The following is a 21,593-nucleotide window of genomic DNA, read 5'->3' as shown; positions in this document are numbered from 1 at the left end:
AAGAGCCAACTGTTGTCACTCAGTGCCGCGTTATCTGTTGAGCCTCTTCAGTGGCCGAGGCTTAAGTTATATCTTATCGTCGGCCAATGGCAATGCCAATTATCTGGATCATGCTTGCCCGTGGGATCCTTCAGACTAGTGGGCCAGACGTTCCAGACCCCGTCCCCCCATGGAATCAGATAATAAAGTGTGAAGCACCTCGACTGATAGCGAAAGTGTTTCATCTAGCATGGGCGCCATGAACAAGCACCTTATCGGAAACCTTTCTTCAAACTTGATCTTGAACGGATAGCGCCTATGTATATTGTATATATGACGTCCAACATGCCCGGAAACCCCAATCTGCATAGTGCCAAACAAACTGGTTCAGCTATAAATTTGGCATACAAAGTACAAGCAACTGTACAAGCGGATTTCTATATACTTGTACTTTATTGTATACTATATACTATACATATTGCTTAATCCGATCTCTCAGCGGCTCTCCTCCTCCTCCTCCTGCAGGCGTAGTATGTCCGCTTTGTTGATGAAGTAATAGCTTGGCTGTCGTCCTTTGAGATCCTTGGCGGTTCGCTTGGCCCCGTTCTGAATTAGTATCCGACTCACACTCTCCAGCGCATTGGTACCCATGGCGTAATGCAGAACAGTGCGTTCCAACTGGAAATTGACCATGTTTAGATACTAAATTTAAGACATTACTTTAGGTTCCTTACGTTATCTGTGATTTTCAAGCCCTCGGGACAGATTTTCACCATGTGCTGAACCATTTCCTCGGACTCCTTCAGCACTGCTATGTGCAGGGCGGTTCGACCTGAAGTTTATTGGAATAAGTTTAAGAAAATCTTTCTTTAACTTTAAAAGTCCACTCTTACCATAATAGTTCTTGGTTCTTATCAACCACTTGGCATTGGCAACATTGGTCAACTCAACCACTCGCTCCATGTTATTTTCCCTGATCATTTGATGCAGCTCTTCGCGAGATTCCTCCAATGCCTTAAGGTTGGCCAGGAACTCTCCAAGAGCAGCGTTCTGTCGGGACTGCACCACATCTGTTATAGACTGACCATTTTCGTCTTCGATGTCCAGGATGTGATCGTAGCCTTGTAGAGCGAGTTGTTCGAAAGGTTCGACGTCGCCTTGTTTGGGAAAGTACAGTTTATACGCAGTTAGTTAGGAGGAAGGATAATGTTTGGTATAACCTACCAATAACTGCCTGTGCCATGACATATCGATCGATCTCGGCCGCATTGTTCGGCTGATTCGCTTGGAGCGAGACATCTCTAGCAGTTCGATATAGCTCATCCCGGTAGGTGATGTCAATGCCCGACTCCTCAATCAGAGTGTAGAGAGCTCCCCTCCGATGAGAGCGGGCACATGCGAAGTGTAGCATACTTTGACCGTGCTCATCCCGCTCCTCCATGTGCTGCACCGCCAGTGCTCCTTCCGCATCCTCATCCTCGGCTACAGATCGAGCATCCAGCTCGATGAGATCGGCATTGGTGGGACCAGGACCATTGCGTGTGTTGCCCAATCTTTGGTTCGAGCTGGCATTCGACTTGGGCAATGCCAGGGTGGATGTGGAACTAGTACTGGCCTTGCTGCTGCCCGAGTGAACTTGGACCTCGGTCATTGGCTTGCGGTCGCCCATGAAGTGCTGCAGGTAGTTGGTCAGATAGGCAACGGGATCTCTGGGTCTTTTGTTGGCTATTTCAGTGAGGGCCTTGATCAAAGGATCGGCGAGAGCTGATTGAGAGAAAGAGTATAGATAAGCTTATCGAGTTTAACTAAACTTTAAATTGGTTCTAGACAAATGTTGCCTGACTTCATTTCAAGTTTAAACTAGGCACTGCAACTAGAACACCGTTTACAAATAAACCTCATATGCTAAGAAACATTACCACTTTCTTATCTAAAATTAACTACCTAACGGAATGTCGTTAAATTTTGTGTCACGTCAGAGAACCACCGCATTTCCAAAATACTTACAATCAGCCAGGTATTTTCCCTGCTCCGTCTTGAAGATTGGATTGGCCTGAAAGCTCACTGGCTGCGCCTGACCTGTGTGAAAAACAAGCTGGATTAGTCACTCCAATGGCCCAGGATATCTTCAGTCACACTCAATGGATCGAGTCCCAGTAATCTATGTACACAAAGCGAGAGGGGAGTAGTATTTTTTTTGGCGGTTGGGGAGTAAACAAACGAAGATGAGGATGCCGATGGTTGAACTCAAGAGACTTTGCAAATCATATTATAATCGTGACAAGTTCACAGTCTTCGGGCAAGACACGGATACGGATACGACTATGTAGGTGTAACTCAAAGCGGAACTTACGATTGCGGATTAACCTTAAACGCAGCGAAAGCGGAGGAGTTTTTGAGATGAGGGCTCGTGGCAGGTATCAATCAAATTTAGCATATGTATTAGTGATTTAATGTGCGGAGGTATTGTTTTTTGTTGGTATGTACATTGAGCTGGAATCTAGTGCTTTCTTCTAGTTGCGATCCACGATGCTGTTCTTCTTGCGCTTGAAGATCTTCACCAGCATGGTGGCGATGTGCTTGGAGTTCGTCAGCGACATGTCCTTCTCTAGGGACAGGATATTGGTGACAGCAGTGCAGTAGTCCTGGAAAAGCACGTATTCCACAACGCCCATGCTCTGCATATTGACAAGGCGCACGGTGAGTTTTGAAAGGCGATTGGTCACCATACTCAATCCCCGCACCGAGCACAAGTGCCGCAGGTTGTCCATCTCCTTCATCAGATTCGTTAGCTTCACTATGGTCGTCATCTTGAGTCCGGTGCCCAAGTAACTGGGCCTGGACTGGAGGTAACCCAGGAGATAGCTCTCCTTGAAATGCAGTTGGGTTTCCAGGTAGGTTATGGCTCTTCCCACTCTCGTGTAAGCAGCTCCCATATCCGCTGGCTCTTTGCTGCTAGTCGTGGAGATTATTCTCAAGTGCTCCTGACAATTCAGCCACACAGCCATATTGTTGGCTGAATTGACAAAGGCACCCCTGCCGTATGGCCAAAGAGCTCCATTGAAGGCTGTAGACTCGGCAGCCTGCACCAGATCCTTTGTATCTAAGAGTGGAATCATCAGACCGAGGCTACTGAGCATCATCGTCACCTCAGAGTCGGGTTCCAAGAGTTCGGTCATGGTGTAATAGTTTCCCGAATCCGTTTCGCCAATGGCATCCGCAAAATGGGTGGTAAATATTTTGCTCATCATCAGACGTTCCGCTTGCTCCAATTGGCCAATGGTGAGGTTCAGGGGTAGCTCCAACTGATCCAAATTCCTGGAGACTTCAACCAAACAGCGGGTGACCAGCTGCGATTCATCGTCGAAGACGAAAGCCGCTGTGTTGAGCCTTTCGCCATTGTCCATGGGAAAATAGGCCAGTCGAGGTTGCGGTTTGAAATCAGCATCGATACTCAGGCAATGCATGTCCTTAAGCAACGGCACCAAGAACTCTTGGAACACCACAAACACATCGAAATCTGGAGCTATAATCCCGCAGTTGATGTCCTCCTCCAAGTGGCGCGCCTTCGATGTTTTCCGCATCGCTGGCCACAGGACATCGAAGAGATTGTGATCGAGTCGGGTCTGTCGGCGCTTGATCTTGTCGTAGACGCCACGTTTGAGGAATCTACTCAGATAGCTGGTCACCGAAAGCTGCAGCGAGGATGCACTCAGTGGCTTTCGATGCGATAGAGCCGATGCCGTAGTGCCGCTCAGCAATTTACCCGATTCCGTAATGACGCTAAAGCAGCGCTCCAAGGTCCTTGAGATCTCGCCATCCTGCAGCTCCCGTCGGGCACTGTGCAGATCGTCGGGAACTGCTCATGGTTATCCGGAGCAGCATAGATGATAATTTATTTGTTTTGGGTTGGACGGTTGGTTATCAATCAACACACACATACACAGTTAGACACCAAAGCGTAGACAGAGACACAGATGCATATACGAACACCGAGACCATGACGGATACGGATGAAAGGATTGCCGGGGTGGGTGATCAAGAAAAAAGGCGCTGGTGCTGGGCGAGATGGTGCGTTTTGCCTACATACCGAATATTTCATCAATATTGCCAATGATTTCGTTGAAAAATTCATTGCGATTTCCCTCCATTTGAAACGAGCAACCGAACACGGGTATCCAACACGTATACGCAGTGTGTGCACGGTGCGACCGAAAATCGATGACTGACTTGGCCAAAGCTCGCGCCGAGTTCGGTTAGCCCCTGAGCCGCAATTTATAGCCCCCGATTTCCCCCATCCACACTCACTCTCACTCCCACTCCGACTGTTTGACTTGGCAAACAAATGTATTTAATTATTTCGGTTTACCGTCGGTGTGCATGTGTGTGTTCGTGTGTGGGCAGCGAAAGCGAGTGTGAAAACAAAACGCCACTAAAGCCACAGAGGCAAAGCAAAGCGGCATGGCATAGCGCTATCTGGAGCGGGTGTAATGGGTGGGTGGGTGCTGGACTTGATGTGGTTGGTGGTGCCTGGTGAACGGTCAAGTTGGAGCGCTGGAACAGCTGCCGGTGGCTCACGGCCCCCGGTGTCCTTACCCTGGTCATTGAGCAACTGGTTCTCCAGTTCCTCCGCCCCGAAAATATTGAGCAGCTCGGTGTAGTTGAGAATGTTTTTCGCCTTCTCCTTGTCCAGGTAAAACTCGGCCGAGTGGCCCAGCTGCGTGTGTTTGGGTATTGAATTTTAAATCAAACTCCGTTCATTATTTACATCGTCCTAATCCCTTATGTATGGCATATTGATTCCCACTGCTGCAGACATTTGAAAGTCAAGTGGGCCAATCGGTTGAGCCTTGGCCCACTTTCGATTTCGGTTGGGGCAGTGGGCAGAAATTTTAAAACAATTTTCATTTGACATTTCTAATGCTATTAGCCGACTACAGCTGCACTTGTTCCCAATAAACTCAAAACTAAACGGTGTCGTTTTTCTTATACTTAAGGTATTGTTTTATATTTTTACGTTCTTTATTATTAGCGTAATTTGGGGAAACTATTGAATTAATTGGGTAATTAGCATTCTCATGGAAAATATATATATAAGAATTTGAGCTAACTTTAGAATACTACCAAAATAATAGGAGGAGTCTCAGATAAAATCTATGTTTAACACAAATTCCCAGTGATTATAGGTATAAAAGTATGCGTTGTTCTATAGTCTTAGGCACCTTTATAAACGCGATTAAAGTAATTCCTGCAGCACCATCATATGTTTCACATACTCTTACTCAAGCACCCCCCATCACTTTAACTTACCTTGTCCAGTGATTTGGGATTGGCGCCCAACTGCAGGAGCATGTTGTAGAAATGGCCGTTGTCCTTAATTGTGGCTGCGTAATGAAGCGGCGTGCGTCCGTCATTATCCGTAATTGTCATGGTCTCCGGAAAGCGGGACGCCAAGTACCGAACGATGTCTAGGTCGGGAATAGGGGTCAACCAATCATATAAATAGAATCCGGGCGGACTTACCCGTGTGGCCAAAGAGGACGGCCACGTGCAAGGGTGTGGAGCCGTTGGGCGATATGTCGTTCTTTGCAATGGCAAACTTCCGGCGATCCAGAGCCTGCTGCAGTGCCAGCAAACCTCCGTCACGTGCCGCGTCGTGCACGCGATGTATTTTCTCCTGCCAGAGTGAAAACATGATGCAAGGCGTAATTAGTGCGCCTTCCTTCCTTTTCGAAAGGAACCTTTCGGCTCGCTTACCATATAGCTGGGCACGTTGTTGAGAAAGGCCTGTATTTCCGGTTCTGGCGACTTCAGGCCCACCAAGCTGCCGCCCTCGCCATTCAGCACAATCTCGGCCAGCTGCTCCAAGTCTCCGGACTCCACAATGCGCTTAATGCGCTCATTCTACGGAAAACAGTAAGCAGGTGTCCAATGAGAGGATGAACACGAACACGTCTCGCCAAGACGAAAAGTGCATCTTTGAAAGCGCTAAGGGTGATGGACTGGAATGATTCTGGGTATATAAAGAACTCGATGGTTTGCTTTATGAGTGACTTAAGTGCGAACCCAAAAGAAGCCTGGTGAGCCAGCAACAAAGGGCGATAGATAGACAGATAGAAAGATAGGGATAGCATTGTATACTTCATCAACTGCAGTTTGAGACTGAACTGTATAATCCTCGGGTGCACCGTGCACAAAGCCCTCAATGGCCATTGCTGATGTGAGTGACTCATTGCCGTCGTCCTCCGGTGGCTGTGCTCCGGCTCCTGGTTGCTGACCCTCCTGGGGATTGGCTCCTTTGCTGTCCGAAGCTATTACATCCTGTTTAAAGTTATTTCACCACTTAAGATTGTATGTTTATATGGTTGTGACAGTGACTTGGACATGGCTACAAAGTGCGAAGAGACATAAAAAACATTGAACAGGATACGTTAATTTTTACAAGGACTAAGTGCTGCTACAGGTGACAATGCCAGTTCTGAGCCCATTGACTATATAACTATAGTTAGGAATATTGCAACGTAATAAAGAGTGCAATTTAAGCCCTTCAATCAGACCGAGCAATCCAAATTAACTTGTTTCGGAGTCCACGTAGCGTATACGCAATATCACGCATACGCCACGTATCCCCATCTTTATTGAAATGCAGCTGGGAATAGTCATTATAGCTGCCATAAGAACCACCCACCACTAACTCGAGGGAATGCAACGATTATATATATATATATAAGGTATATTTGCCATATATCAAATATCACATATCTAATGCCTGCAACTGTTTTGACGTTTGCATGTTCAGTTCCCATTCGGATCCACCAACAACTGGATGCCTCTGACAGTTGAGAACCGACTCTGCACCCGACTCAACCTCAGAGTCTCCGTCCGATTATCCGTCTCCCAGTCGAAATGTCGGCCGTTCGAAAGTGAAAACGAGCGACTTGCCCTGCACATATGTACTATTTCGGTTCAAATGTACGGCGGTCGGAATGAGTGCATTATTATAAAGTCTATCTGTGGGTAAACAGCTGCTGATTTCAGGCAATCGATAAGCACAAATTGGGGGCAGACACTGGCATTGATTCGATCTAAGGCAATAACACACTGAAGTGAAACTGAAAGGGAAACAACGGATACGGATGCGGAAACGGAAATGGAAATGGAAACAAACACACGGATTGTTGGGCAGGTCTCGGGTGCAATAGAAAAACGATAAACAAAAGACACAAGTTGCAGGTTTTGCTTTCCATTTTTAATTGGTTACTGTTACTACAATGCCTACGGCTAAATATATTGTTATTGGAAAGAAGAGAACATAACACTTGCTTTACAAAATATATATATATGTATATGTATAGAGATATATCAAGAAATTTTGCTTCGGTTACGGTTATTTCATTATCTAAGCGGGCTTATGTTGAAGTTGATTGCTAAAGTTTCGCATTTTGCTGCTGATTGGGTTGCGGCTGAAGTTGTTGCTGTTGCTGTGGCTCTTGCAGTGGTAAAACAAATTGGAATGAATGGAATTTGAGTGCCTGGCTGCAGCAGATTGGTATATTACTTTTCAAATTCAGTTTTTTTTTTTTTGAGTTTTTTGCGTTTCATTTTAGAGGTTCACATTGAAGAGGGGTAAATGGGTTGAGCAAACGGCACACACAACAAACGTGAATAAACTACAAAACGTTTGCGGACACTTAGAGCACGCCCATCTGTACCTCATCATCGTCATCGTTATCGTTCTCTGACTCTGGTTCCCTTTCTTCGACGGACATGGCGGCAACTTCCGGATCCGCTTCATCCTTAGCGTTGCTCTCCGGCTCATCCACTGTCTCCTGCTTCTCATGCTCCACCTGCTCCGCCTGTTCCACCTGCTCCGCCTGTTCCACCTGCTCCGCCTGTTCCACCTGCTCCGCCTGTTCCACCGCCTGCTCCACATGCTCCACATGCTCCACTGGCTCCTCTGGCTCCTCTGGCTCCACTTCAGTCTTTTTGTTTCCTTCAAGCTCACTCTCAGTAGCAGACTCCTCGGGTTTTCCCACGTCCTCGGGCTCTGTTGGCTGATCCTCCTCCGGAGCCTCCTCGCGAACTTCGCCATTCTCCACGATTACCGCATCTCCTCCGCCTCCTTCGTCCTGCCCAACTCCGTTTTCCTCTGCCTCTCCGCCTCCATTCGCGCTTACAGCTCTTCCAATATTCTGTAAAAGTAAACAATTGTCGACTGATTGCTTTCCAAGTGATTCAACAGTTTCGCTCTACGGTCCTTCGATCTCAGCCTATATATACAGCAGGAAATGGTTTATCTGGGCTCTAAACAAAAAGCGCAAGTGCCGACGGCGAGAGAGTGGAGAAGGGAAATGGCGGGAGCCGACAATGGCTTACTTTCACAGTGTCTCCAGCCCCCAAAAAGCTAATTAATTAAGTTGCAAACACCAAAAGCCATTCTCAAAGTGTGCAAGCAAGCCGCTAACCATCGAAAGCGATACGAAAAAATATGGAAAATTATAACGAAAGAGGCGGGATGACTTACCTCTGGCTCGCTGTCTTCGCCATCGCCATCGCCATTGATCGTGTTGAAGGTGGCCGGCGTTTCCGGTCGGCGCTGCAATGGCGAGGCGACTTCCGCTTCCGGCTCCGCATCCACCTTGGACAGATCGTCATCCTCATTGGCACTCGTACTGCGGTTTCAAAATGCAAAAAATTCTCTCTCAAAGCCATGCCCCATACAAAACACACACCACAAACACAAATCAAATGGGCAGCGCAGCATTTTGTCAGCAAAAGGCAGGCAAGCGTAAGCTTAATCTTAGGGGCCTAAGACCCACCAACCAAGCACCTAGCCACCCAGTCAGCCATTCATCCACTTACCCGTCGTTGGTGTCTAGCTCCGAGGTGTTCTCAAGGCTGTCGTCCAGCGATTTTCGGCCATTCACAGAAGGCGGCACCTTGATGTCCAGTTTCTAGTGGCGAAAGGAGAAGGAGCAGTTGGGAATGAGTTACCCGTGACACCCACTCACCTTGGAGCTGGCATCGCCCCCCGCTCCGTTGTCCACTCCACTCTCATCGCACAAGGCGTCCCAATCGGTGGCGCTGTCGGGGGAGACGCGAGGTGCATCCGGCACATAAACCAGGAAGGCGCGCTCGATTTCGTGCGGCTTGTGGCGATAGTATGAGGGGGTCTTCATTTTCTGAAATTGCCCCAATGAATCATTTTAATTGCCTACCGACCACAAAGCAACATCTGCACCCACTCTTAAGCTATATTCAGTGGATGTTGTATGTGTCAAAACCAAATTACGGCAAAGGATCAAAGGATCTCTTACATTACTTCAGATTTACCAGGATACCTACGATACCTACTACCAAATGAAGGGAACATTCCCACCCACTCACATAATCGACGGCCTCCTCGTCGCAACCCGCTTGGGTGAGCAGTGTGTAGCATCGCATGTTGTTCTTGGCACTGGCGGCCCAGTGGAGCGGCGTCTTTCCGGTAATGTCCGTCTCATGGGCGCCCTCGGGCCAAATGCCCACCAGGTATTCCAGCAGCTTGGTGTGGCCCAGTCCGGCGGCCTTGTGTATGATGTTCAAGCCATTGCCGTCCTTGCAGGTGACCAGTGCACTGGGCACCGGTGGCTCCAGCTGCGCCTGCACGGTCTCCAGATTGTTGTCGATGACCGCCTGGTGCAGATCTTTGATGGCATTCTGTGCGGATGGTCGGAAGTTAAAGAAGAGCCAAAGGATACGCGCAGGACTTCCTCACCATGACATGGGGAACGGCTGCGAGGAAGCGCTTCACTCGACCATTGTTGCTGGCCTGTTGGCATAGTCTGTTGCCCTGGCCACCCCATAAAATACGCGTCAACTTGCCAATGTCCTTCTCGTGAATCCAGATCCTGATGGTGGATAACTTCACCGAGAAATCTATTAGCCGAGAAATGGAAATTGAAAACGTGGAAATTAATTTTCGCCGCCCCACCCCCGCGACCCGATTGCGATTTCCAATTCATTTTCGCCCTCGTTCGTGCTTGCATGCAATTTGCCGAAAAAGCAGCCAAAGAAGCCGAAAAAGAACTGAAAACTAAATTAAAACGAAAATAAATGCAATGAGTGTTCGAGTTTGTGACTCCGACATCGGCTCGCTTAAAGTGGCATTAGTGGAAACTTGAGACAATTTCCGCCGGCGAAAAGTTTTTGCCAACTTGAAATGCCCCAAGGTCGGCGCCAAACTTTTTCGCAGTGCAAAAGTGGGTAACGCCCCGCAGGTCGTCGTATCAGCATATTAGATCGCCCACCCGCTGAATGATTTAGTGGAGCAATCGTGGAAATCGAACACCTGGATGCGGAAATCGAAATGCGAAGTCCATTCAAATACGCACCTTCGTTGTCCCGACGCTTGCGTCCATTTTGTCCACCCGCCTGTCCATTCATGGGCATCACTGCAATGGAATTAGACATCCTGGCTTTAGACTCGATTGTTTGACTAGTCAAAAGGTATGAAATTGTGAGTGTGACAATTGTAGTGACGTTACACTCCGTTGACTACTTTCTTTCTGATTGCTTTCTAACCTGTTTGTACTTTTTGCGTCTGGCTAGCTTGAGCCACGTTGGCAAACTAATTCTTGGCCAGGTCGAAAGGTGTTGAATTCGGGTCTCCGTTGCTGTGGTCAAAAGCAAAGGGTCGCAAGGAGGAATAATTGCGTCCTGTTCGCGCACTTCCAACTTCTGACATGAATAAATAACCCAAAGTGTGTGTGTGTGTGTGTTTGTTTGGCTTATATAAAGCGAAAAGTCAACATTTTCATTAGAGTTCCAGCTAAGCAAATATGTGAAAATAGAATTTCCATTTGTCTGATTCAAACTTGATTAGCATTCCTTGGGGAAGAATTCCAAACAATTTCGTTACTACAGCTTAGTTTTTCTTTAGGAATTTTCCAATTCTATTTTCTTTTATTTAGTAACCTTTGAGCAAAGGTCTTTTCATTATCTCTGACTAGATTTTCGTGAGAAAATTCGCTGCATTTGCTATAGCATACTTTTTGGTTTACTCGCGAAAAATTCTTGTAGTCGTGGAAATACCTTAGTCCCTCCTTGAATTCAAAGCAATTTAATAGAGAATACTTTCAGGATTTTCCATGAAAATGCTTTGTCTTGCTTGGAAAATTGTTAGCCGGAAAATTACCATATACTTGTTGGCCTTTTCACCCACATAATTGATGTGTCAAGGTCTTCTACTCCGACTATTTTTGGTCGGACACCTTGAGGAATTGTTCTACTACCTTTGCAGCAGTGACATGTGAATTAGTTGGCCGCGGTGAATCATTAAATTTCCATTCCATTTCCCAGGCCCACACACCAACGCACACACACACACACACACACACGGTATGAGTGGCAATAAAAACTGCTCGAAAGTGCCACGGAAATGGCGCATTAGTGGTTGCCACTTAATGTGGCAATCAACCGCACAGGATCCCGTGGCATTGTAACTTGTTGAGCTGACACCCTCAACGGCACGCAATATGCAAATTTTGGCCACAAAAACTACAGAAACTTCTCATCGCCTTCGGTTTGGCGTGTTGTCACCACAATTTCCCTCAATTAGGATGGACGAATATGAATATGTATTCACTGTACACTCACCTTTGGGCGGCGATGAATGGTAATAGAGTCCCTGGAATCTCCTTCGTCTCTTGGGAGGCATGTTTGTGGGTTTTTGCAATCCTCCTTGGGAATTTATTATTATAATTTAGGCTGGGAAACCACTAGAGTCCGCGACTCTGCACATCGCCCCAGTCGTGATTCATGGATTAAATGTATTCACTTGGCACTGCAAAGAGACCGTTTCGTTTTGAAAATGGCACAGGGCGAGCACAGGATGAACCGCTGTCCTGTCGAGTTCAACGACGTCTGAGTGGACAACTGCACCTGCTCAGCTGGACAACGGGTGAGCTGGACAAATGGTGAGCTGGTGAGGTCCTTGCGTGTGTGAATATTGAATGGAAAGTCCGGTAAAAGGTGGGAAAATCGTGGCTTGAGGGCGTGCTTGCAGTCACAACCTGTGTTGCTCACATGTGAGTTTTATGGTTTATTTATTTATTTTACAATTGGCCAGGACTTCTAATGCGCTCCACTTGCTTTGCACTCTGCCAGGACATTGCCTGCTGACTAGGACTAGTGCCCAAAAAGAGCCGCGCTGAAAACAAACCAATTAGCTGCGAATCGATTTTCCAATTCGAATGCCCATATTATCGAAATGGGCACAATCAAAAAGTTAGCCGCATTGTATGGAAAGTAGGCACAGGTCAGAGCGTCCTGCCCAAAGGTCCTTGAGGCAAAGATAGCACGTGCTCCCAATGGATGAGTAATTCTACTCCTACGCACTTGCGTGTGGTCAAAATTTTAAGAGACACTTGACACAGTTTCCCCGGAGAGCTGCGTGAGTGGCTTTCAAGGTTTTTCGTCACTCCTGCTCCCCAAAAAAAATGGGGAAGACGCTGACCCAAATTTTAATACTTCCCAAACGGGCTATGAAAATGTCAATGCCAATTAGTCGGGGGCTAAAACTAATTGCCTTGTTATATATATCTTTGAATTAACAGTCAGGATTTCACTTCACGTGGACTTTTAAACTGATCTATGCATTATTCATGGTTTGTAGAACTGTTCGCATAAGAGGCACTGCACTTGGGTGCACTGAACTCGACAGGATGAGTCCAGAAGGATATGTCTTCACCCTGCTGTGGGCCAAAACACAAGTTAGCCTTGCACTAAACACACACTTCGCTTTTCCGACGCTTTCCGCGTTTCCTTTTTCCTTTTTCCACTGTTTTCGGGGCTTTGTTTCCGTTTCGATTCGATTTACACGGCGCGCGCTTTCCCTGCAGACTGTGGCATATTCAGCGTTTCGTAGGTGTTTTATCTAATTTTTCCCTTCACGCACACCAGCGAAACTCGTGTTTTGTGTGTTGTATGAATGTTTGGCTGATTGCTGGTACCCTTTTTGGTATCGAGTATTGGTAATTGCTGCCGTCGTTTGCATGCGAACCTCAAAAAAGTGAACCTACACAAATATTACCGATGGAAAATCGCTGGTGGGTGTGGAAAATGCCTCAAGTGTAGCCGATATTGAAAGGTGAAGGCGGCTCCCCGCAAACGAATTTTCGATTTCAATTTTACCATTATTATCTGTTCATATTTTTTGCATTGCACTTTAATAGCCCTTTTGTGACTGGAATGCTCTAATTGCATTTTTTCGAACAGCCTGAGTTTGAAATCAAACTATTAGTCCTTCAACCATCATGTGCAATGTGTTTCATTCATTTCTTTAAAGAAGATGGATATTTGAGTTTTGAACAAAAATGTTGCAATTTTTCATTTTATTATACGATTATACCAAAAAGAACTTTCTCGTTCGCACTGCCACTAGTTGAGTAAGGGGTATCTGATAGTCGAGGAAATCGACTATAGCATCCTCTCTTGTATCAATGTGTTTTTCAGGCGGTTTCCTTTGAGCAGCCTGCAACTTAAGCTAGCTTAGAACTTAATCGACTAAGGGAATGGTGGCCAGGAAGCCATTGGGCTATCGGCTTTTGCTACTCAGTTCGTCTGCGGAGACGTGAATGGGTTGGGTGAATTCGATGTTTTCGGCGGAGATATCTGTACAAAGAAAAAAAGGGTTATTATCGGAATTATTTACACTTGCACACCCACCTGAATGTGATGGTTTAATGAATATCTCCGTTATGTTGAACAAATCATTGGAGATCGAGCTCCTTTTCCGTCGCGTCCTCAGTTGACCCAAGCTAATGTGGGTCTTGTCCAGCGGCAGATCATCGTCGCCGAATTCCAGGCACCTGCCATACACGCAATATCGTTTGCCCACCGGCGAGCAGCGAGTGCCTGGCGGAAAGTGTCCGTTCCGGCCATTCACCAGGTAGTACCTGTACTTAATGAACTCATCCTGGCAGCCAACGCGGCAGCTGCGGTCCGGCTCATCGATGCTAGCCGAGATCTGTGCCCCGTGGCCGGACAGACCGCGCACCTTCTGGCGATACCTGGCACACGTCTGTTCCGCATACTCCGCCGCCGTCTGCAAACGCTCGCAGGGTTGAATGCGATAGGAGCACAGTTGGATGCTCTCCACACCGGTCAGCCGCGAGGTGACACCCTGCACGCCCTTCGAGTCTGTCATGCAGTTGGAGTGGCAGCCCGGGTGGGCCACCCACTCCGATTCCGAGGACGAGCTGCGATCCAATGCGATCAGTGATGCAGAGGCAGGCGGTGGGGGACGCGGAATCTCTGGAGGATATGGCTTGTGATAGTTCCTCCTCTTGTACGGCGATGCTGGCGCATTGATGTGGTTGCCTTGGCCATACGAAGGTCGCTTAGCTACCTCTGTAAAAGCGAAAAGCATTACTACATATATCTCTATCTTATTTAACTATAGCTTACCATTCTCGTAGTGATTCTTCTGTGGTTTTCCCTCCTGGCGCTCCGCATATCGCTGCCTGTTGGTCTGCTGTCTGCTCTCCTGATCCGAGGAATCCCTTGTGGGGCGCACTGATCTCGCCTCGCAGAAACTGCTGTCCATCTTGAAGAAGTTGGAGGTGGAATTATCGCAGGAGAAGCGCTCACAGCGACCGGAAATGCAATAGGTGATATCCTCGGGGTTGTGCTGCTTCGCTTTGCAGGTGGTGCCATCCGGGAATGTCCAGCGCCGGGACTTGGTGCCATTGGTCCTGGTGCGGCAGAAGATCTTGCAGGACGCGTCCAGCGTGCTGGGCAGCTGCTGGCCCTCGCCGGTGAGTTCCGGATCCGACTTCCTCGCCTGCATGCACACTTGGGTGGCAAAGTCGTTGATTGTCTGGACGGGCACCTTGTGGCATTGCGGTGTGTTGCAGGTGACAAATCGCCGATCCCTGCCAATGCAGCGCGATGGAAAGTTCAGGCAGCTTCTGTTCAACGTTCGGAGACCTGTGCTGCCCTCCAGGAGGCGGCGTGACTGCCCGTAGAGGCAGCCGGACTCACAGGCACTCGGCTCGCTCCACTCGCCCCAATTCGAGGGCGATCCTGGCAGCTCATTATCCATCGGATTGTAGTCGTGCAGCAGCGGGGGAATCCTGTTCGGCTCATGTCGGATAATCTTCTCGTGGGTGGCCTCGGGAATATGTTCAGGAGGCCAGGACTTGAGGGCTGAGTAGCTGCCCTGTTTGGAGGAACGTGCCTCACAGGTTCCACCTCGGCACCACTGAAGTTTAGGGATATGGTGTTACCTGAGATAATGCTCCGAGCAAATCATTAGACTTACCATGTTGGGGCCGCATTCGGTTCCCTCCAGCGCCGGATGCGAAGTCCAGGGCAGTCCATCCTGGCGACAGTGGAGATCCCGACAGATTTCCATCTTGCTCTGGGTGCTAGCCTGCATGAAGTTCTTCCCAAAGCGCAGCATGCACTGCTGATTGGCATTGAAACGTTCGCCAGGAAGACGACCACCTGCCGTATGATCCCAAGGACCCGCGAACGAGTCCCGATCGAAGAGGCACTCTGCCTGGGGATCCCTAAGATAGATATTTCAATAACTAGTGTGGTTAAGTGAAACTAGTGAAGCCACGTACATTAGGAAATCCTCAAGATAGGTGCGCGAGCACTTGGACCAGGTGACCTTGCCGCTGCCCAGCTTCGGGGACATGATGTGCATGGTAGGATCGCAGCTAATCTCCTTGGCATCGTGTCGCATTCCCAAACTAAATAATGGGCGATGAAATGATATTCTCAACAGGATGATTTCCACTTACTTATGTCCAATTTCGTGAGCCACCACAAAGACGCTCTCGAAGTGCTTGGCCTCGTTGATGGTGCAGGAGTAGATAGAGGTGCACATGCCCTTGACCGTCGCCATGCCCACCACCTGGCTATTGGCCTTGCCCTTGTCGTAGGTGACGAGGTCGAGACCTGTCAGAACCAGGGCGTGATCGTAGTGCAGCGGATCTGCGTCGGAGAAGGGATTCAGTTTCTCCTGCCACTTGCAGAAGCTGTTCAGGTAGTTCTCCACATCCCTGGAACGAACCAGGCCCGGTGGATCCCAGGACTTCCAGATCTCTAGGCGCTTCAGCACGAAATTGATGCGACGACCCAGAGTGGGGTGATGGTATAGCAGTTGGACGCCATTGATCATGGCCAGCAGGAAACTGACCACCTTGCTCTCCGTGTTTGTGGGGAAGTTCTTCTGCATGTGAGCATAGAGATCGCTGTCCACAAAGATGGCCGTCTCAATGAAGAGTTCCTCAGGAATATCCGACCAGCGGGAGCGCGGCGCATCCCCAATGTAGCGGCGTCTTCGCTGCTGATGGTGCTGATGTGGGTGATGATGTCGTGGCTGGAAGCGCAATCTCAACGGGGACTGTAACTGAGACTGGGCCCGCAATCGCCGCCGCGGTTCGTTGAACTCCTCCGCATCGGGCTCGAACTGCAGCTGGCTGTCTAACGGCGACGCCGTTCGCCTTGACGACGCCTCACTGTAGCCGCCGCCGCTCTTGTCCACCCTCGCTTGGTAGAGCACGTGCGTCCCAGTGCCGAAGCGCGCGGGAAGCGGATGGATCACCAGGTCACTGCCATTCTGTTGGAACACGCCGCGCTGCGGGATCGAGGCGTGAAGAATTAACAACCGGCCGGGATGAGATAAACATATTTATGGAAGTCCAATTAGTAATTAGAATTATAAAGATTGATATTTAAACAGATCGATTTAGAAATCATAGTATTTCTAATGAAAGCCACCTTTAATAAGCTTAAGTTTACTTGCTTACCACATTGCCGGGCTCGCAGAGATCGAGAGCAGCCGCTGGACTCCGATAGAAGCATCTCTCCAGGCGCTTGAGCAGCTGCGGCGAGTGCTCCACGAACTGGGTGCCGTTCTCGGTGCGTCGGATGAAAATGAAGGCGTCATCGATCAGCTGCGGCGACTGCTGCAGCTGCAACCGCGCCTCCACATCTTCCCCAGCCTCCTGCTCCTCCTCCTCCGGCGGCAGTGGCCCATTCCCATCTGGCGAATGCATTTGCATTAATTAAACTGTTCGCATAATGACCGCAACTGGAGCAGCACGATGTGCTCTCTGGATTTCGATTTGGCTGTTTCGCTCACCTTCTGATGGCAGGCTGCGCCGCTGACGTCTCTGGTGAGGATTGCCCCCATGCTGCTCCGCCTCACCTGGCCGCTTCCTCTCCTCCAGCCGCTGCTGCTCCTCAGGTCGTTGTTGTGCCAAGTGCACGAGTTTGAATTCGGGCGCTGCCAGGTAAACAAACAACATAAATGCCTGCCATGGATCAATGCCAACAACTGCGCGGATTTCCGCGCCCCTTCCAAGACCCCGCCCACCTTAACCCACTCCTCCCCGGCACCTTAACCCACTACCTCTCCACCGCCCGTCAGTTAACAGCTCAAGTTTAGCGTTTATCGATTGCAGTGGTTGATGTTTGGGCTCCTGGCCTAATGACATGTTGCAGTTAGTTATAGGTCATGGCTAAAATACTTCACTCACTCAGAAAAAAGACTCAAATTATAAGTTATTGAAAATGCACCCGTGACATAGCAAAATTATGGGTCATAAATATTCTGGGCAGAACGCCTTTTAACAAAACTACTGACTTTCCAAAGAGGTGAATAACAATTATAGGATTTGCTCGACATTTTAGTTAATGAACGAAAAAGAAAGTACCAGTTGTAGTCAGTGTAACTAAAATGGACGGATTTGTAACTGTAATGGGTTTTTCTGTGCACCGCCACCCGTTCTACTTACTTCATCTTAAGTCCAGTGCCCGGGGCCAACACTTACCCTCTTCCGGAGATCGTGATCCAAAGATCAGGGCCCGCTCGTGCTCCCTCAGATGGCCGACCAGGGTGTTCTTGTCCAGCTGCAGTGGTGGCATCGGTGGCATTTGTGGCATTGGTGGCATGGGAAAAAAAGAGAAAGAGCAGCGAATGCGAATGAATGGGGCTTGATATGCAAAGCGGAAAGTGTAACATGGCCAGCAAAGCGTTAAACAGACCAAAACAGATGCGAGCACCCACGGAGAAGGGTTTTCTCAAGTCGCCCCCCCAAAAAACACAACCGAAATACTTTCACTCCACACAATGGAAAATTTGTACCTCGAAAAGAAAACCCCAATTAGACAGCTCAAACAGCTGTGTTGGGGTCACCAGCTCATCGGGTGGAAAGGTTAGTGCAGCAGTTAAAATGTATGTCTTATTCCCAAACATACATATATACCATTTAGCATCCATTCGCCGTATATTTTGTGGTGCGTGCGTCTGCTTTTCACGATTATTTAATTTAATTTGTTGTAACAGTTTTCATTCGGCTTTATTTTATTTGGCTGTTTGTGGAAAAGCGCGTTGGATTCGGCGGAGCGTGAAGAGCGTTTCGGCTCTTCGGATCGAAACTCCGCCTCCAGCGGGAGAAGGTGTTACAAATTGCCATTGTGGCGAATGTTTATTATCAACATTGTAATGCTGCGCCAAAAGAGGGCGTGGCTGGTCGTTAACCGCCCATGGGTATCCGATTATACTTAGATTAGCCTGAAGATTCTACTGTATGACTCTATTATCATAAACCAAATGTATTTCAGGATTGCCCGAATATGGGTCACATAAAGAATTTTCAATCAGTTAATAGTATCTTTAATTGGAATAATTATTAGGTATGAATGTAGTCACCATTCCACTAATCCGCTATAAATTCTGAATTAAAAATTACTCTGAGGTTGGACAGTTCATTGTATTGCAACTAACATATACCCTTTTTTCCACCTCCGGTCTTACCTAACTCTTCGAAAATCTTTCCGCTGAACTTTAGCAAAGGCAAACAATGTTCAATGAAATGGACACTAATTGGCTGCAAGGGCAACAGCACAGAAAGAGCAAATCAGTCGGCGATTGCCGGAAAAGCCCCAAACAAACAGCAACAATAAGCGATGACAAAATCGGGGGAAAAGCGGAAAATGCAGGTATGCTCGCTGTAATCGCTAGCCAAGCTGATTATGTGATGAAATTTTGCGTGACCCATGGGCGGCAGAATAGCAAAAAAAAATAAAAATAAAAGGAGTGAAGAGCGGAAAGCATACACTCGTATACATGGAAAATAGGGCTAAAATGGCGAAAACTGAAAAACCAACACGTGGAAATTATATCACAGAAAATTGTCTTCAGGCCAATTTGAGAGGCTGAAAGGAGTGCGGATGTAGGAAAACAAATGAAAAGGGGGAAAATCACGTAATCAAGAGCGCAACCAAGCGAATGGATTCTTAAGTATGACTTCAGAGGGTCAATAACTTGGCCAAAATTGGCAGCCAGAACCGCCTGTCACTCGAACTCGTTGCCAGTCTGCAAAATGCCTGGGAAACGTTCGCGTTTTGGAGGCAGCTGCAACGGCCAGCTGGTGGCAAGATTGTTTGCAATTCCCTGTAATCGTGTGATGAGTTCCTAAAATACCGAAAGAGACTCTGCGACGCCAGCTCAAATTAAATCCCCGAAGAATCTGGGAAAAGTGGGGGAAATGGGAAAAACGAGTCGTTGTGTACACACACATGTAATTCGACATGTTGTCGCCTTGTTGGCCAGCGCTAATGTTTATTGGGTTAAAGCTCTCGAATTACCAAAACATATATCCCAACAAAGATATACTTCAGAGGTCATTCAACGCCTTGTCTATGCGACTGAGTACGCGCCCCAAGCTCCCCATTTTCCCCCGGAACTCTGCGACCAATTTCTGCTTAGCTTTTCAAACTCAAGTTGAGTCAGACATTATGTTTTTGGCTTTTGCTTTTTTTTTTTTTGTCGCGCACATGTTCTGTCTATACGGCGATTTTTTATGCTCTTTATTGGTCACTTGACGCATACGTATGTAGATGGATGATCACCTGTGTTTGTAAATGGGTTAATCGTATGACATTCAAGAGCACTTACACTTGGAAAATATTGGTGATTAAATCGAGCATACGTTTTTTTTTCTTAATAAATAAATAAAATGACATGCTTTAGCTGTTTTAACCGTTAGATAGAAATTTACTAGTTTTTTGATATTTTTCCATTAACACTTTAAAGTTTTCAGTGTGATCGTGTAAAGATATATCGCTTATCATTCTACTCTGAGGCCACAGCAATAGTTTGATTAATATCCTGACTCACCGCAAACGTAAACTTTTACCATAAATACAATTGTCACATGATTCAAGCCTGACCTTAAGAATATAATAACTAAAGACATTCCTTGTTGATAAGCCTTAAGTTGCAATGAAAGATGTTCTACTTTTGCAGTTCGTCGTGCAGCCACAAAGCCAAAGTGCCATTCATTGGACGACAATGAGGCAGCATTGATTGATATCGGGACTCACCTCAATGCCATTGTAGTGCAAGCTCCTCTTGCGACGCAGCTCAATGTTGACGGATTTTGGATTGGTGGAGGAGGTGGAGGATGAGGAGCTGCTGGCCCCGATTAGCAGCCACAAGGTGGTCAAAACAATTAAAGCCAAACGACGGTGCCGATTAGATCCAATTGCTGCGACAGTCATAACGATGCGTTGATGATGACGGCTTCTCTGGGACTCCACAGGTGGCTATTGTAATGCTCCTAGTGCACTAATCGCTCTTTGTTGTGGCAACAACCACGCGACGATTGTTGCATAAATTGCAAATATATTATTCCTCAGGCTGCGCACCGATTTCGGTTTTTTTGCGTCATAATTTTCAGTGGTAGCGGAGTTACATTTTCCAGCGGCGAAAATCGAGGGTGGAAAACTTGGAGCCCGATTTCTCAAAAGGGGAGAGAGAGCCAAATGAAGGCGCGATCGTGTACGGGGCTCCAACTTTTACGGCTGTTAATTCAAATGTTTATGCACTAATTAATTGCCCAGGCATTGCATTACGAGTCATTTGTTGTGGGCCACTTTTTTTTTTTTTTTGCACTCTATCTTATTTATGTTTCGTTTTATTTTAGTGGCTGGTGTACTTTAGTTTGTTGCCTAAGTTCTTCCTTATGGATCGACACTCGAGATAAGACCAAATGGTGCTTGAAAAATGCTATTTTAGCTCCAGCTCCAGTTCTGAATTGCCAATATATTGTACATATAATGCCAGTCTTTTGTCATTTAAACGCACTTGATTTTATTTAAACGCCAGCGCACAATTAAGCAGCCAGCAACAAACACACACGGCATATAGATCATCGGCTCTGGAGCATAACGATCTTCTGGTTTTATGTCCATAGCCGAAAAGCACTTTATATGTATATTTTTTAACTAAAAATCGCTAAATCACGCCGAAATCTGACCGCTTTGGGGCATTTAAAATTTGAAACGATTTACTGGAGGTCAATGCGCGTTGGATCGATCGAAGGACTTTTTTCGTGGCGACGAAAGAGACGGCGACAGAAGCGCAGAAAGAGGCGGCGAGAGCGAGGCAACCACTCGCGACGGCGGCACTTTTGCGAATGAAATGTGAAAATCACGGAAAACTCGAGCTCGCGATCGTCGGCTGGCGCTCCATTCTCGTTCGGCTTTTTGGCCGGAGTTCGCAAAAGTACTTTTGGAGCGCAAACAGACTCATAAATATATGCTAATGAGCC

General features: G+C 47.5%; 4 protein-coding genes across 9 annotated transcripts, besides 1 other annotated feature; all 4 read right to left on the bottom strand.

The window, feature by feature from the left end:
- Positions 1-416: 416 nt before the first annotated feature.
- On the bottom strand, positions 417-4,227 carry CG30274 (uncharacterized protein). The gene is made up of 7 exons (NM_166563.3): positions 4,070-4,227; positions 2,333-3,838; positions 1,987-2,058; positions 1,204-1,743; positions 873-1,136; positions 714-811; positions 417-657 (listed from the first exon to the last, which is right to left on the bottom strand). The coding sequence occupies exons 1-2, from the start codon at positions 4,128-4,130 to the stop codon at positions 2,493-2,495; spliced, it is 1,407 nt and encodes a 468-aa protein (NP_726252.1). The 5' UTR covers positions 4,131-4,227; the 3' UTR covers positions 417-657; positions 714-811; positions 873-1,136; positions 1,204-1,743; positions 1,987-2,058; positions 2,333-2,492.
- Positions 417-7,890, bottom strand: CG42284 (uncharacterized protein). 2 transcript variants are annotated; one of them, NM_137876.4, is made up of 11 exons: positions 7,692-7,890; positions 6,121-6,300; positions 5,737-5,883; positions 5,503-5,656; positions 5,290-5,447; positions 4,576-4,696; positions 1,987-2,058; positions 1,204-1,743; positions 873-1,136; positions 714-811; positions 417-657 (listed from the first exon to the last, which is right to left on the bottom strand). In NM_137876.4, exons 1-11 carry the CDS (start codon positions 7,746-7,748, stop codon positions 475-477), a joined length of 1,974 nt encoding a protein of 657 aa, NP_611720.3. In that variant the 5' UTR covers positions 7,749-7,890; the 3' UTR covers positions 417-474. The 2 variants fall into 2 exon arrangements, with proteins under 2 accessions (NP_611720.3, NP_001286746.1); NM_001299817.2 differs by lacking the exons at positions 4,576-4,696; positions 5,290-5,447; positions 5,503-5,656; ... (1 more) ...; positions 6,121-6,300; positions 7,692-7,890 and adding an exon at positions 4,070-4,227.
- Positions 7,209-12,846, bottom strand: CG30271 (uncharacterized protein). 4 transcript variants are annotated; one of them, NM_001202057.3, is made up of 9 exons: positions 12,756-12,846; positions 11,617-11,803; positions 10,353-10,412; positions 9,737-9,897; positions 9,367-9,678; positions 8,991-9,161; positions 8,842-8,933; positions 8,504-8,651; positions 7,209-8,171 (listed from the first exon to the last, which is right to left on the bottom strand). In NM_001202057.3, the coding sequence occupies exons 2-9, from the start codon at positions 11,675-11,677 to the stop codon at positions 7,671-7,673; spliced, it is 1,506 nt and encodes a 501-aa protein (NP_001188986.2). In that variant the 5' UTR covers positions 11,678-11,803; positions 12,756-12,846; the 3' UTR covers positions 7,209-7,670. The 4 variants fall into 4 exon arrangements, with proteins under 4 accessions (NP_001188986.2, NP_726250.3, NP_001286745.1 ...); NM_166561.5 differs by lacking the exon at positions 12,756-12,846 and having other exon boundaries at positions 7,564-8,171; positions 11,617-11,868; NM_001299816.2 differs by lacking the exons at positions 8,504-8,651; positions 11,617-11,803; positions 12,756-12,846 and adding an exon at positions 10,543-10,738 and having other exon boundaries at positions 7,564-8,171.
- Positions 12,847-13,326: 480 nt separating this feature from the next.
- Positions 13,327-21,460, bottom strand: stl (stall). Of its 2 annotated transcripts, none has more exons than NM_001259540.1 (10): positions 20,365-21,460; positions 17,808-17,886; positions 17,117-17,260; positions 16,782-17,017; positions 15,771-16,609; positions 15,591-15,719; positions 15,284-15,533; positions 14,428-15,223; positions 13,687-14,370; positions 13,327-13,632 (listed from the first exon to the last, which is right to left on the bottom strand). In NM_001259540.1, the coding sequence occupies exons 1-10, from the start codon at positions 20,539-20,541 to the stop codon at positions 13,556-13,558; spliced, it is 3,411 nt and encodes a 1,136-aa protein (NP_001246469.1). In that variant the 5' UTR covers positions 20,542-21,460; the 3' UTR covers positions 13,327-13,555. The 2 variants fall into 2 exon arrangements, with proteins under 2 accessions (NP_001246469.1, NP_001097423.1); NM_001103953.3 differs by having other exon boundaries at positions 20,365-20,952.
- Positions 13,387-13,454: a mobile genetic element.
- Positions 21,461-21,593: the final 133 nt, after the last annotated feature.

Source organism: Drosophila melanogaster, chromosome 2R, assembly GCF_000001215.4.
Source record: "Drosophila melanogaster chromosome 2R".
Lineage (NCBI taxonomy): Eukaryota > Metazoa > Arthropoda > Insecta > Diptera > Drosophilidae > Drosophila > Drosophila melanogaster.
This window is presented reverse-complemented; position numbering and strand designations above follow the sequence as displayed.

Bases quoted from the DNA above. Each gene is read 5' to 3' on its own strand.
- CG30274 (NM_166563.3), bottom strand. From the start codon at position 4,130: ATGGAGGGAAATCGCAATGAATTTTTCAACGAAATCATTGGCAATATT. The intron at 3,839-4,069 runs GTATGTAGGCAA...AACCATGAGCAG, and splicing joins CAATATTGATGAAATATTCG to TTCCCGACGATCTGCACAGT.
- CG42284 (NM_137876.4), bottom strand. From the start codon at position 7,748: ATGTCCGTCGAAGAAAGGGAACCAGAGTCAGAGAACGATAACGATGAC. The intron at 6,301-7,691 runs GTACAGATGGGC...AACTTTAAACAG, and splicing joins ATAACGATGACGATGATGAG to GATGTAATAGCTTCGGACAG. The intron at 5,884-6,120 runs GTATACAATGCT...TGTTTTCCGTAG, and splicing joins CTCAAACTGCAGTTGATGAA to AATGAGCGCATTAAGCGCAT.
- CG30271 (NM_001202057.3), bottom strand. From the start codon at position 11,677: ATGCCTCCCAAGAGACGAAGGAGATTCCAGGGACTCTATTACCATTCA. The intron at 8,934-8,990 runs GTGAGTGGGTGT...TTTCGCCACTAG, and splicing joins GGGGCGATGCCAGCTCCAAG to AAACTGGACATCAAGGTGCC. The intron at 8,652-8,841 runs GTAAGTGGATGA...TTGAAACCGCAG, and splicing joins GAGCTAGACACCAACGACGG to TACGAGTGCCAATGAGGATG.
- stl (NM_001259540.1), bottom strand. From the start codon at position 20,541: ATGACTGTCGCAGCAATTGGATCTAATCGGCACCGTCGTTTGGCTTTA. The intron at 15,534-15,590 runs GTACGTGGCTTC...TATCTATCTTAG, and splicing joins TATCTTGAGGATTTCCTAAT to GGATCCCCAGGCAGAGTGCC. The intron at 13,633-13,686 runs GTGGGTGTGCAA...TTCTTTGTACAG, and splicing joins CATTAAACCATCACATTCAG to ATATCTCCGCCGAAAACATC.